At 38.7% G+C, this 16,105-nt stretch overlaps 1 protein-coding gene across 5 annotated transcripts in view; it reads right to left on the minus strand.

The window, feature by feature from the left end:
• AKAP8L (A-kinase anchoring protein 8 like) overlaps positions 1-16,103 on the minus strand; it is a 31,091-nt gene extending 14,988 nt beyond the window's left edge. For 2 of the 5 annotated variants that reach the window (XM_087955652.1, XM_087955651.1), the window contains exons 1-6: positions 15,926-16,103; positions 9,472-9,504; positions 7,114-7,354; positions 3,784-4,240; positions 2,954-3,071; positions 2,732-2,775 (exon numbers count right to left, since the gene is read on the minus strand). In XM_087955652.1, the coding sequence (XP_087811778.1) occupies positions 2,732-2,775; positions 2,954-3,071; positions 3,784-4,240; positions 7,114-7,354; positions 9,472-9,504; positions 15,926-15,938 (906 nt within the window). In that variant the 5' untranslated portion in view covers positions 15,939-16,103. Of the gene's footprint in view, positions 1-2,731; positions 2,776-2,953; positions 3,072-3,783; positions 4,241-7,113; positions 7,355-9,471; positions 9,505-15,060; positions 15,224-15,925 lie in introns of all 5 variants that reach the window. The other 3 variants (XM_087955653.1, XM_087955655.1, XM_087955654.1) reach the window with 3 other exon arrangements.
• Positions 16,104-16,105: the final 2 nt, after the last annotated feature.

Consider the following 16,105-nt stretch of genomic DNA (forward strand, 5'->3'; position numbering starts at 1 on the left):
TGTTCATTAAAGATGGCTTCATCTTTGTCCCAGTCTTCTTGTTTTGCAGACGTTTCTTGTTGTTTCTCATAGTTCCATATCTCCATTTCTAAGAATTGAAAAACGAAGCCAAAAGAACCCTTCCCTTCTTGTGCATCTTCTTTGTACCTTTTAAGTTCCATTTTCAATTCATCCAGAAGTGGTGCCATGGTATAAATTTTTAAACAACCACCCGATTAATTTTAGTCATTCAAATGTAATAACCAAGAATCCAAAGATCACCAAATAATCCAAATACACGCAAGCTGTTTCTTTTTGCTCTTTTTTTTCACTTTCTCTTCCTGGGGTTACTGTTTAGTTACAAAGTTTCAGTTAAAATGTATCTTTTAGAAGTCTTGTTGAAGTTTTACTGTAGATTCTTTTTAATTCCAGGCAGTCTCCTCCCTCTTCCAGATCCTGCCCTTATTCTTTTTCTCTCCCTTCCTGCTTATGAAAAAAAAAAAAAAAATTAGTGTCCAGAAATCTTTATTATCCCTTTGACATTTTGTTTTATTTTCAGCTTAATTGCCTATTGATGTCAAAGCGGATTTTTCCAATTTCTTATTTAAGTCTCTTAGTTGTCAGTATAGGGAAGGAGAGAGAAGAAAAAAAAACAACCAAACCTTTCCTTTTCACTTTCCTTCGCTGCTTCCGACTCTTCTTTGGGAGCGATGTTATTTTTTTGTAAGTTTAAATTCCAGGGTACCTTAGTTGTTGCTTTTACAATTTGACCCAATCAGCCAAAATGTTCACTTCTTATCTTCCTCCTCCACATTCTTTTCCGGTCGAGTTCTTCTTTGTGGTGGCTATTTCTGACCACCGCTGCAACTGCCTTCGGAAAAGGGAGTAATGGCCAGCTGAGGAGAGATGCGGCTCTCCTCAACCCTGCTGGCGGTCTCCCCCTCTTCACCACCTCTACGGGGTGGCTTAGCCCCGAAACCAGCTGGCTCGGGGCGCTCCAGCGGCGAGCACAGACAGAAACCGCGCACGATCGTGGATTTCTGTCTGTCGCCGAAGAGACTTCAAAGCGGAATTCCGTGTTCCCTTAATTTTTTTGAGCAGTGTATAATGAAGATGATCAGAGCCCAATCTTTTTTGAATTTATTCCCTTTGAAGCTCTTCTCTTTTTTTCAGTTTTGGCATTTTTATGATAACATTTCTGAGGTCCTGAGAAGGTTGTATATTGCAAATCCATTTGAAGAGAATTCAGATAAAAAGTAGTGTTTTAGATACATACAATAAGCCCAATTTCTCACCTTGTGTAATCTTTTTTTGCAACTGGTATCTCATTCACAGATTAGATGAGGTACAGAGCACGATTTATACACAGGCCTCAGCAATATATCCTGCAATAGCCCCAATCTACCACACAACACTAACTTTATTACATACTTCTGCTTACCTCTACTCCGAGTCTTAGTGTTTCAATTTTTCTAGCTATTTCATTTAATGTTCTGCTAGTTCTGTTTACAACTGCAGCCTGACTCTTTGAATGACCAGCAAGCTTCACTTAGTTTACTTGCTGCCTACATAGTTACTACACATGCTTTATTTTATCTATACTAAACTCATTAGCCTTATATGACCAGCCTGCAATTACTAATTATGCTTTATGAGAAAAATGACTTATAAGAACTGTTTCATTAATTCCTTAAAGTAATTTGGTATATGTTGTTATTCTAAGGACTAAAGAATCCACAAAATAGCTCATCAAAGCCATCATTCCACAGACTAGGTCTATAAAGATTTAACCAATTATTTTTCTTTTGCAATCACCACTGTAGTTTAATAAATCTTCATACAAGTGGAATTTTGGTTATAATTATGGTATATTGTATGTGCTTCAGAAGCCTAACAAGATGTAGAAACAATCAAAGTAAATCTGACTGAATAAACTGGAAAAAAATTCATAGTTATACCAGTTATATCTTTGTAGAATCTAGAGCCGTGATTGCGAACCTGTGGCACGCAGAGCCATTTTTGCTGGCACACGAGCCGTAGGCAAACTTACCTTACTGTGCATGCACACGCCTCACAGCTGATTTTCTTTTCCGGTTGGTTTGAGGCCTTTTTCGGCCTCCCAGAGGCTTGGAAAAAGCCTCTGCAAGGCTTCTCAGACTGAATTGTAGGCCTGTTTCGTCACTTCCAGCAATGTGGGCCTATAATTCAGTCTGAGAAGCCTTGCAGAGGCTTTTTCCAAGCCTCTGGGAGGCCGAAAAAGGCCTCAAACCAGCCAAAAAAATCAGCTGTGAGGCACTTTGCAGATAAGGGCGTGGGAGGTGGGGGATTGCAAGCGCATGTGCAGGGGGCATGGGGAGGGGGGAGCACATTGTATTCTGGGTGCTGGCATGCGAGTGCAGGAGTGCTGGCGCACTCATAATTTTTGGCACAGGAGCCCAAAAAGCTTAGCCACAACTCATCTAGAGTATACTATTGAACAACTGCTCCCTTAGAAACCCCATTTCATGTACACCCTACTGTAAAGTAGATGTTTCCAGCTCAGGGATTAAGGTGCCTTGAGAGAGCTTTGTTCTTTAAGCATTCCTTCAAAACTGCCCTAGCCTCTGCTCTTTGTTCTTTGTACAACAAAACTAACAATACATCATTCATCGCTATACTGGGTTAGCTTGCCAAAGGATCCTTTCCAACTCTTGTCCCTATTATATCAAATGATAATGATAAATCTTTGTAGTAAGACTAAATTCAAACTCACATTTTTAGAACCCTTCTCAGCAGCTTCTCCTTCAGGCCCTTCTTCTAAAAAGAGCAGCATATCAGGTGACCATGCATAATACAAAATAGCTGAAACATTTAATCAAAAATACTGGTGTGTGTACACACACACACACACACACAAACACACACACAAAGTATGCAATGAAAATAAAACAAGATTACTTCTCAATCTAGGTAGACTTTAGAAGTAAGTTCTTACCATTATCAGAGTCTGAGTTATCTGAGTTATCTGTTTTTGCTGCTTTGCTATCAGGTTCATCAGAACTGTTAGCTTGTTTACGTTTATTACCAGTTGGCTCATTCTTTATTCTTTTCTTCTATGAAGAGAAACATAGGAGTATATTGAGCCTTAAGTAACAACTAATTATTTTCTTATTATCAATAAAAATGTATTGAGACATACTTCTTTATACTCAAATTACCTCAAACAGCTAAAAACATGCCCAGATTTAATTTGGTCTATTTCATACAAAGCTGAAAGAATTTTTCTCCAAGGACTTTTCTCCAAGATTATTGGTTCATATATGGGATGCAATGAGAGTATCCAGGAATAGGTTTTTTAAAAAAAGCAAACATCTGAAACAAGGAATCTGTTTCCTATAATTAAAATAATAAACAAATCACTTAACAGATACCTTTGCATTCTATTTATTTATTAAATTTATATGCCCCCCTCGCTATCCAATTAGCATTGATAAGCAACCAGTCCTGCATGCATAACAGTATTATTACATGTGCCACCCTAGAGGCCTCAGAACTGTTTGTGCCACTGCTTTCTGAAACAATTGTAGCTTCCAAATACCCTTCAAGAGTAGGCCCATGTAGAGTGCATTGCCATAATCCAGGTGAAAGCTGACCAGGGCATGAGTGAATGAGCACAGGGCCTCAAGATCCAGAAAAGAACTTATACACAACACAAAGTAGCACAGAGCCATTTCTAGCCACGTTTGCCACCCACTCTTTGAGGAGTTTGACACTGGGCATTGGTGAAGAACATTAAAAAATGGAGAAGATTGCATAGGTACTTACTTTAAAATCTGCATCCCACATTTTCCAGTTTCTCCTCATTCGTTGTTTCATGCTGCCTCCTCCAAAACGCATATTGCCAGAGAAACCTCGCATGCCCTGGAACATGTTGTAATCAGGGAACAGTTTGTGGGAAAAAAGCGATGGTGGTCTATTGGGGCCATGGCCCCGTCCTCCCATTGGTACTGGTGGGTCATTCCATTGTCCACCCATACGCCCATATGAAGGTGCCATGTCTCTGTTATTTCTTCCATCTCTGGCCCAGTTTTGACCCCGGTGGCCAAAGTTGTCACGTGCTCTGTTGTGGTACTGGTCCCTGCGGTTGCCATAGGAGTTGTCATAGTGACCTTCATAGGAATTGTCGGATTCATGTTTGGCCTCACTGTATTCATAGCCAGATCTGTATGGATCACGATCATTCATTGAAGACCTTGAGTCATAGGATTCATATGTATCATACCTACAAGAGTTGCAGAGCAAGGTGAGAATCTAGGTCAATAGTATACAGAGCACCGTGTTTAAGAATCTGTAATAGAAACAGTCAGAATTCTATATTCAGTAAAATCATTAAAAGCTGAACTCATCAGGAAGCATACTCATTGTGCATTACAGTAGAAAATAAATACTGCAGCTTCATACATATAAGGGCTGAATAAAAGAATAATTATCAAGTTTAATCTCAACAAATCATCATAAAAGTAATCTAATGAAATTTACAAATATGCCTTCACCTGGGAGAGTTATGCAAATAATTATATTTTATATATAATTATATTTTATATTATATCTAGTCCTGATTCACATACCAATTTCTATATATATTTTACTATGTTAAACAAATGAAACCCACGGGAATGACTTTACAAAATAAGTTTCTACCAATTTACTCTATGCTATCAAGTAATTTTTGAAAGAATCAGAAATCATTAGCTATATAAAACAATATATTTCATACATGACACCTAGCCAGTAATATCTTCATTGTAGAAAAACACCAGAAACAACATCTAAGAAAATAATATTTTGTGCTTCTTATAATGACAATCTAACTTGGATACTTTTTTCAACCTGAAACAGCTTTGAGTTACCACTATTTCATGATAATATTCCCAAAGTTCTAAAGATTCAAGCTACATTTATTAAATTGTAGTAAAGTGTCTGCATAGTTATCCAAATGTGATTAAATATTTGAAGCTAAACCACTTTTATTTCTGTAGCATGTTGTTTTGACTGCTATGGAAAACTAAAAGTCATGCTGTATAAATAAGTCAGCACTGGACACAAGTACACAAATTATGTTTGGTATCGAGGATCTGAAAGCAAGGATATGGAAAGGAAAGAATGGCTGAGGAGGAGACTTTAAAAGGTAACTCAGAATAGAAAACAAGGCAAAGTGAATTGGACCATTGACCAATCTTATAATCCTCATACCAATGTATAGCATAGTATGGCTCACCACTGCAATTTTCTGTGTTTTCTTAGAAATTTGAGTATTTAACCACAATGTAGCATTAGCCCACTAAGGCCAAATATAAATGCCCACTCTGTATCTGGAAAATTCTGAGAAGGAAATCTCACTGATTTAAGTTTGTACAAAATTGCCACTTTAGCCATTCTCAACTTGGAAAAGTTATTTTGTTGATGTAATGCTTAGGAATCCTTATAAACCTTTCTAAGCTTTATGTGTAAAAACCATTCCAGCCTGTAAAGAATGAGTCATAAAAACAGAAATAACTATTCGAATGTGGCACAGTTATCTGCAACAACTCTTTTTCTCAAGGCAAGAAACATTTCAATGAACAGAAAAAGTAACAATGTATCACAAAAATATATTTCATACCAATTAAATTCTAAACAATTTTGTTAATTTCCTGAATATACTTTTATAGCAATGGAAAACTGTTGGGTGGAACAATACAGTCAACTTTTCAGTAGCATTTTAAAAATAAACATTATATTAAATGGCTCCATAAAACCAAAAGCTAGTTTGGGAAGCTAATGCTGTATATGTTAATGTATGTCATTACAATGAGAAGACAATACAAGATATGTCTACTTCAGCGACTATATTTCAACTACTCAGCCCTTATTCAACAAAGGAATATGTAATTAAGAAAAAGTTGGAATATAGTAATCATTTGATTTAATGATACTTAAATATTTGTAGCTCCAGATATAAATAGTAGATATATCCAATTTAGACCAACCTTCTATATCAGTGATGGCAAACCTATGACATGTGTCAAAGCCACACATTTTGAGTGAAGACAACTGTTCTCAAAAGTATGGCTTGTTCTTATGTGATTTTTGGAGCCTGTATGAGAATGGGATATGCTCTTGTGTGCCTGTGGAAATTGCGCGAGAGGATTATGCTCTTGCATGGCCACCAGAGCCTCTGAAAATCACATGAGAATGGGTCATGGTTTCAAACAGTTTTCAGAGGCTGCAGAGGCCATGGAAGTGCATTCTCTGAAGCCATTTCAGGAATGAAGAACTTGTCCAACCTGGAGCTGCCTCGGATAGACCACAGTGGCCTATCAACAGAAAGAAAATACTGATTGAAGGCAAGTGGCACATGGCACACCCTGATGATCACACAGAAATTTGGACCTTATTTTTTAAAATAAAAGAATATATAAAAATTGATTTTCTTTTGTTCCAGGGATGCTGTGACAGGTTAGCAAAATCAAGTTAGGCATTTTCCTAATTTTTAACAAGCCAAGCCCAAAAGGTTCATTACCACTGTTCTAGATATATATCTAAAATACAGAAGTACTATCCAACTACTAATTCTAGTATAAACAATATATATTTTAATCATATAATATCTAAATGCAGGAATTTCAAAAGCAAAAATGTAAATATTCAAAATGTATTTTCTTTAAACTAACAATGTATACATTTACATTAACAATGACACATACTGTACACTAAGGAGACATTCTCTTTTTATGAATTTTTAATTTCAACTGACGCAAAATCCAGAGAAACTCTGCCTAATGGATTTGCTATTTGAATGGGATGTAAAACTGCAGTCTTTGGATAGGTCACTGTTTTCAGAAATTGATCAAAGTACTCACACCCACATTTATTTCAGAACATTTTATTACAATTCAGCTACCATATTTTCATAATTCAAAGACATATTTAAGCACCTTACCTGCAAAGTTCAATTAAAAGTACAAACTTAGCTAAGTCTGTATTTCCCATAAGTTTTCGGTAGTAGTATGGAGCAATGTTTAGGCAGCAGCACAAGATTAGATCAACATGCCTTCCAGAAGCAGTAACTACCCTGTTCTATAACTATTACTGAACCTTTGTCTCTACACTCACCTGTCTCCACCTGAGCCATAATGTCCTCCTTGCATCGTTTCAGTGTCTAGATGAGATACCATATCTAAGCGCTGGTTAAAATTTGAAATTACATCATCAGCGCTGGTGCCAGTGGATGCGTTAAAGTTCATGTCTGCATTTGAATTAGGCATTTCCCAAGAGTTTGAAGTGCCCATACCATACCCATAATTGCCAGAGTTATCCTGACCGTATCCATATCCATAATTATAATCTTCGTAACCTGAAATAAAAAAGAGTTATTGAGTTTTCTTTTTAGATATTTAGAATGCTATTAGGCCTGTCTAATACAAGATTGGTAGCACCAAGAATATCGCTTTCATGTGGCTACTTAGAAAAATAAATTTTGTATCTACTTCCAATTCAACATATAAAATTAAATCTTATTTCTACGGCAGCAGCATTTGATACATGTCTTGAGAAATATTAATTCCCATCATACCTAAAAGTAAGTATTGCTAAGTCTTTGTCTATAATACCACAATCTCATCTGTAGATCAATTTTAGGACAAAGCCATACAATACAAAAGCAGAAATAACATCATTATTTCCAGTCTTTCAGTTTGCTAGGAAGCTGCCCGCAACAAAATATTTATTACTTTAGATAAAGATACTACTTGATATTTGGAGATAGAAAACTGCAAGAGAACTATAGTTTAGAATATTGATAGTAGTTTTCTTCACTGAAGGAGATATTCTGTAAAAAGTACTCAGGTCTTGCACATTTAAAAAAGTATGAATTAACAAAATTGCATAACTGGGCAAATGTACAGGGTTACTCTTCTAAGGCATGGAAAAGAATATACATCATGTAAGAAAAGATGAAGGATATCTATTTCAACAATACAGTTGTGTGAGCAAAGAACATTATTTATTTATATTTCATATTTCTTAATAGCCCGTCTCTCTTAGAGAGAGACTCTGGATGGTGCACAATATAATCAATAAAATTAAACATTAAATATAAATATAAATTAATAATTAAAAATAAGGGTCAATATATATATAATAAAAACATATGAAGTGAAAGCATTAACTTTTAGGATGTCAATTAAAGAAGACTACTTCATGAATAAAGACAGAATATATATTTACATATTTATATATAAGTTAAAATATATCTATATGGATACATCATGTAGCTGAAGATTCCACAAAAGCATGCAGTTCAGAATCTGAATTGCAAATAGTTATTCTAATTAGGGATTCAGATATTTCAGTGATTTGAACGAAGAATATTCTACATTTGTTCTGAATTTTATTTAAAATTGTATTGATAACCCTCAAACAAACTGGACACCTTAATCATCTGTATACCTTCTACATTATGAAAGTCTCCACTTTCTCAAAGTATTGTTTCTCAAAGATGTAAAGCAGTGGTTCTCAACCTTTTTGTTCACTATGGACTCCCTTTAAATACTTTTTGTGGCCAATGGACTATGGCAACAGACCCCAAGACTTAACTCAAGATTTAAATAATAACATTTCTTCAAGACTTTATGGATCCTGTGATGATATCATGGATTCCCAGGGGGTCCGTGGACCACAGGTTGAGAACCACTGATGTAGAGGATGATATAATTTGAAATCTTTAGCACACAAATATTCAATTTATCTATTTGAAATGAAGCCCTCCTGTGTTTCATGAGGTTAATTGTAAGGTATGACTGATAAAAAATTTGAATTCCCATGGATGCATGAAGTTCTACATTATATATTTAGAAAAGTGCTAGGCAGGGAAGCCAGATTAGGTGAAATGTTGCAAACACTTTTAAAAATAAATACTTTTTAGGATGCATTTAAGTAACTACCGATGGAACTATAAATATTATAAAATCTGCTACCATAGCTCAGGGTCCCGGCACGGGTCCATGGCATGTGTCAGTGTGGAAGCTTCTCAGATTTTTTAATTTTAATTGGAGATGGATTTTTCTGGAACCCTGACAGCATGTCAGAAATTGGGTGCGCAAACAAGTGAAGCCCCATCCACAAATGCAGGCAGCACACAAAACCATGCCCCCTCAGGTCTGCAGAAAAACCTTTCTCCACGGAACCGGTCCCTGGTGCCCAAAAGGTTGGGGCCGCTGCTATAGCTCATAGGGTGTACCAAAATTCATTATGAAGGTCAAAGATCAGTTATAGCTAAGCATCAATTTTACTGATTTACAGGGAATGGTGCAGTTATATAAATTTGGATTTAATCATAAATGAAAAGACAATATAAAAAATCATAATTGAATTAATAAAAAATGTGACATTTTGGTATTTTTTTCTGGTTAAATTAGTGTGATCGAGTTATCTGTAAAATAAATGCTAGCATTCCATTAAAACTGTACTTACCTCTGTTTATTCCAGAATTCCAATTTCCATAACCTAGAAAGAAATTTCACAAATGAGTATTTCTCAAAATGATTCAGATTTGTGTTTATATGTAAATTGATATGTAAATTGATAGTGTTCCACACTCTATGCCACATTGCTCTACAGTTTTAATTTCATTTATGGGTTTCCCTTTGCTAAAATCTTAAATTTGTGTATTTTTCATATTCTGCAGTATACTGAGATCTGGAATTGAACAGCCTAAGGCTTATGTTCAGCTGGTGAAACAGCACTGTATACCTCTTTTTCTAGAATTTACTGTAGAAATACACTGCTCAAAAAAATAAAGGGAACACTTAAACAACACAATGGAACTCCAAGTCAATCACACTTCTGTGAAATCAAATTGTCCACTTAGGTAGCAACACTGATTGACAATCAATTTCACATGCTGTTGTGTAAATGGAATAGACAACAGGTGGAAAGCATAGGCAGTTAGCAAGACATCCCCAATAAAGGAGTGGTTCTGCAGGTGGTGACCACAGACCACTTCTCAATTCCTATGCTTTCTGGCTGATGGTTTGGTCACTTTTGAATGCACTTTTGGCGGTGCTTTCACTCTAGTGGTAGCATAAGACGGAGTCTACAACCCACACAAGTGGCTCAGGTAGTGCAGCTCATCCAAGATGGCACATCAATGCGAGCTGCGGCAAGAAGGTTTTCTGTGTCTGTCAGCGTAGTGTCCAGAGCATGGAGGCGCTACCAGGAGACAGGCCAGTACATCAGGAGACAGGAGGAGGCTGTAGGAGGGCAACAACCCAGCATCAGGACCGCTACCTCCGCCTTTGTGCAAGGAGGGACAGGAGCACTGCCAGAGCCCTGCAAAATGACCTCCAGCGGGCCACAAATGTGCATGTGGCTGCTCAAACGGTCAGAAACAGACTCCATGAGGGTGGTATGAGGGCCCGACGTCCACAGGTGGGGGTTGTGCTTACAGCCCAACACCGTGCAGGTTTGGCATTTGCCAGAGAACACCAAGATTGGCAAATTCGCCACTGGCGCCCTGTGCTCTTCACAGATGAAAGCAGGTTCACACTGAGCACATGTGACAGACATGACAGGGTCTGGAGACGCCGTGGAGAATGTTCTGCTGCCTGCAACATCCTCCAGCATGACCGGTTTGGCAGTGGGTCAGTAATGGTGTGGGGTGGCATTTCTTTAGAGGGCCACACAGCCCTCCATTTGCTCGCCAGAGATAGCCTGACTGCCATTAGGTACCGAGATGAGATCCTCAGACCCCTTGTGAGACCATATGCTGGTGCGGTTGGCCCTGGGTTCCTCCTAATGCAAGACAATGCTAGACCTCATGTGGCTGGAGTGTGTCAGCAGTTCCTGCAAGATGAAGGCATTGATGCTATGGACTGGCCCGCCCGTTCCCCAGACCTGAATCCAATTGAGCACATCTGGGACATCATGTCTTACTCCATCCACCAATGCCACGTTGCACCACAGACTGTCCAGGAGTTGGGGGATGCTTTAGTCCAGGTGTGGGAGGAGATCCCTCAGGAGACCATCCGCCAACTCATCAGGAGCATGCCCAGGTGTTGTAGGGAGGGCATATAGGCACATGGAGGCCACACACACAACTGAGCCTCATTTTGACTTGTTTTAAGGACATTACATCAAAGTTGGATCAGCCTGTAGTGGTTTTTTTCCACTTTAATTTTGAGTCCAGGCCTCCATGGGTTGCTAAATTTGATTTCCATTGATAATTTTTGTGTGATTTTGTTGTTAGCACATTCAACTATGTAATGAACAAAGTATTTAATAAGAATATTTCATTCATTCAGATCTAGGATGTCTTATTTTTGTGTTCCCTTTATTTTTTTGAGCAGTGTACAATGGTGTGATCTAGTGCTGAAAATTTGAGGAAATACACATATATTCTCAGAAGACTATGGAATTATGTTTAATAGATAGGTAGGTAGGTAGATAGGTAGGTAGATAGGTAGATAGATAGGTAGATAGATAGATAGATATTCTGAAAGTATAGGCAGAATTGAATAGCATTCTTAAAGAGATTACTGGAAACAACAAATACATATAATCCCTTAGATCTGTCCTTATCTGAATACTGATAGTAATATATGGAAACCTTATCAAACAACCATAGTATTAATCTACAGTCACAGTATCCATTTCACAGAATACTGACAAAAAATTCAAGAATAAAAAAGTATCATTTCTGCACCAATTATATACATTTATTACTTCCTAGTCATAGTTTCTTAACAATAAAGAAGCAGCAAGATAATTCTTTTCATGGGAGTACCACCATTACTGAGACATACAAAAGCAGGTTACTAAATGATTGCCCATATGAGAATATTTAAATCTTATTATACCATCCTACCTTTCTTCATGACCACATATTATCAGTTGTTGATTCTTTAAGAAAATACCTAAATACAATTTCTAAATACTCCTAACAAATCTATCCTATAGAAGTTGAGAAGAACAGTATCATTTTAAATAAGAAAAAAAATCTAATTGTAGGTACAGGTAATCCTCAACTTATATCCACAACTGGGACTATGAATCCAGCTTCTCCAAGGGGCATTTTTTGCCAGAAATCAGCAGAAAAGGTTGTAAATTGCAATTACATGATAGTAAGACACAGCAACTGGTTGCAAATGCGAGTTGGTTGCCAAACGCTCCAACTGTGATCCTGTGACTACAGGGGATGGTACAATGATTTTAAGTCATTGTTTCTAAGACTGTCATAACTTTGAACCATCATTAAACGAACACATCATAAGTCAAGGGCTACCTGTAATAAGTTGTATATTACCTAAATATTTATTTCTCAAGTGCTGTCCTAGAAGGAAAAAATAGAACTGATAGTCTGAAAATTATTTTTGTAGTTAACTAAAGTGCATTACCAGAATAGCTCCATATGCTCATTGTATTATAGCAGTAGCGCCCAACCTTTTTGGCACCAGGATCCAGTTTAGTGGACAACAATTTTTCCACAGATCGGGGGTGGGGATGGTTTGCTTTTGCTTGCTTGCTCATCCACCGCTTCACCTCCAGCTGTGTGGCCCAGTTCTTAACAGCCACAGACTAGTAGTGATCTGTTGCCCAGGGGTTGGGGATGCTTATATTATAAATTGAATCTTATACTGCTATCCAGGCAGTCAAAGAAAAAAATCAATGTGTGATATGAGGGAGAATGAAAATGCATTATCTGACCCTGGCTCTTCCTTATGCTACATTGATCTGACTGCCCAAGACTGCAACAAACTTTTTTGTGCAAAATTTGCATTCTTATTAAAGATCTATCTACTGAAAGTATTATGCCTGTTTATTTTTAGCCTTCAACTGGGTTAAATGGTGCATCATAGTGCAAAAGTTTGGAATCAAAGAACTTCTAATGGGCTAACTTGGTAACCTGGTTTGGTTCTACAACCCAACAGGACAGATACAGACTTCAGAGGATAATTAGGACTGCAGAAAAAACAATTACTACCAACTACTGCCTTCAATCGAGGAATCGTATACTGCACAAGTCAAAAAGAGGGCTGTGAAAATATTTACAGACCCCTCACATCCCAGACATAAACTGTTCCAAGTCCTCTCTCAAAATGATGCTATAGAGCACTGCACACCAGAACAAGAACAGTCCCACACCCCCGAAAACCATCACTCTGTTAAACAAATAATTCCCTCAACACTGTTCAACCATTACAAAGTCTGCACTACTATTACTATTAATCTTCTCATCACTCCTTATCACCCATCCCCTCCCACTTGTGACTGTACGACTGTAACTTTGTCGCTTGCATTCTTACAATTTATACTGACTGTTTCCTAGTATGATTTGATTGCTTATTGTACCCTATGACTATCATTAAGTGTTGTACCTTATGATTCTTGCTTCTTAACAAATGTATCTTTTCTTTTATGTATACTGACAGTATTTGCACCAGGACAAATTCCTGGTGTGTCCAACCACACTTGGCCAATAAAGAATTCTATTCTATTCTATTTTTACAGAAGGCATGCAAAATTTAGGAGCAATGACTTCCACTGGGTTAAAATGTGGTAAAGTTGTAGCCACTTCAGTACTACTGTGCTGCTATGGTCGGCTGTGGCCAAATGATCATCATTTTCAATGTTCCCTGCAAGCTTCCCACAAGGAAAGTCAACCGGGATGCTGGCAGGAAGCTGAATTTCCCAGACCAGAGGACAGGTAAATGGCTGCTGCAAGGTCGAGATGAGAGTGAGGGGTGCATGGGGCTGCAGGGAAGAATTAATGCAAGTAAGAGAGGAAATGAAGGGTGAACAGGAGATGCCACGTGGATTGGGAAGGGTGCATGGGAGAGGTATAATGTGAGCCAGGGAGGCTGCACAGGAGTATTGAGTATTTAACTACCGTAGAAGAATTGAATTGGAAATGGGCTGGTCACATAGCAAGAACAACTGCAGTCATAGAATGGATCCCACTTGATAAAAAACATCGACAAAAGAGACCCAAAACAAGATGGATTGATGACATCAGCAAGTATTGCGTGCCCAATTGGCAAAGGAAATCTCAGGACCATACAGGTTGGAAACATGCAGAACAGGCCTTCATCCTGCAATGGATGGATTATGGCTAAAATGATATTATGAAGAAATGTAATTTAGCTGATAACATAATAAAACTTCTAAATGTATGAACGAAGAGAGTTTTTATCATGTAATGATTGCTACCTGTCAAAGTATTTGTATGGTAGTGTGTGCCTCATGAAATTTTATCTGCCTAACCACCCTATATCACAACTGTTTTACTTCAATACCTCATATTTAACATAAAAAAATAAAATCTCATTTCATCTCATAGCCATCCTATACATATGATTGAGTTGCAGCTCATGAAAGCTTATGTGTTATAGCAAAATATGTAAGCCTCAAAGGTACTATGAGAGTCTACCTCATTTGTAGAATACTAAGGGGAAAAAACTTTACTTAAAAACCAAGTAGGGTAGTCAGAACTACACAAAGTTCATTCTACACACCAGTATCAGGGTTTTACTGAAGTATTTGAAATCAAAAGTGGCACTAGAATTTGAAAAATTACTTACATGGCTTCTTAACACATGTGGAGAAGTAATTTTATCACATCTAATGCACCAAATTGTTGAGCAATTAAATTATAAAGAGGTTTAAGTATTCAGCCACACACCTGTTTAGCACAGATTTTAAGACTTTGGAGCTAAAGAAGATGCTATGCACACACTGACAGCAATCACTTTTGAAGAAATTGAGGAGGCATATTTAGCTAACCCTAACTCAGACCTCACCAAAGCATTACAGAAAAAATGTTGTAACGTATGTATGAAGACACAGGAAACACCCAAGATAACCATAAAGATTCTGAACCTCGCACCCAGCTTCAAAAAAAAAAAGTCTAAAAGTTTCTAATACAGGTAGTCTCGACTTACAATTACAATTGAGCCCAAAATTTCTGTTGTTAATTGAGACATTTATTAAGTGAATTTTGCCCCATTTTACAACCTTTCTCGCCCCAGTTGTTAAGTGAATCACTGCAGTTGATAAGTAACTAACCTGGTTGTTAAGTGAATGTGGCTTCCCCATTGACTTTGCTTGTCAGAAGGTCACAAAATATGATCTCATGATCTTGGGACACAGCAATGGTCATCAATATGAGCCAGCTGCCAAGCCTCTAAATTTTGGTCACCTTATCATGGGGATACTGGAAAGATCATAACTGTGAAAAACGGTCATAAGTTTTCAGTGCAGCTGTAACTTTGAACGGTCACTAAATGAAAAGGCAACAGGCCTAGCAAACCCCCCTCTCTCCTCCGTGTGTGTGTGTGTGTGTGTGTGTGTGTCCCTCTGTCTGCCTGTGTGTGTGCGTGTGTGATGTATTTAAAGGGAACCACCGCCGACGTGGGTTCCGTACGTCTTCCCTCATCCCCACTCCTATTACAACTATTGGCAAGGACGGGGCAGGAGCGGGGACCTCTAGGCGTGCGGCAGACTTTATACCGATGATGCCCAGCTCCCTTTCCCTCACGCCGGCGGCGCAGAGGATCGATGCCGCTCTTCGTTTCTCGCGCCTTCCACAAATGGGCGGGCGGGGGGGTGGAAAGCGGAGGTTGAGCTCCGGTGACCAGAATGAGGCGAGGCCCCTCACGAACCCTCCTCTCCGACGGGCCAAAGCCCCCGCTTCCCCGCCCGTTTCACAAGAACGACGGACGAGAGCCTTCGGCTTCGACCACGGATGATGGCGAGGGACTCGAGCCAGCAATGCCTGAAAACAGGGGGTGGGGTGGTGGTGGTGGCAAGGCTCGTGACCCCACCCCCGGACTGTTGCCATGGGCTGGGCCTCCTCTCAGTCCCCTCCCGTAGAGTCAAAGCCGTGACCGTCCTCAGCTCGAGAGCCCGTCTTCTCACCCACTCCCCTTACCTGAATAGCTCATGATGGCGGTGGCGGTGGCGGTCCCGAGCGCTTCCCACCCGTTATCTTCTGCGCCAGACAGCAACCGTAGCTGGCTTTAACCCCGCCTCCCGACACTGTTCGCCGTGCTCACTTTCCCTAGCTTCACTCTTCCATTGGTGACGGTAGCCCTCCGTCCCGCCCCTTTCC

Source organism: Notechis scutatus, chromosome 2 (genome assembly GCF_049901735.1).
Source record: "Notechis scutatus isolate UNSWTSFEM ecotype Mainland chromosome 2, rNotScu1.2, whole genome shotgun sequence".
Classification (NCBI taxonomy): Eukaryota; Metazoa; Chordata; class Lepidosauria; order Squamata; family Elapidae; genus Notechis; species Notechis scutatus.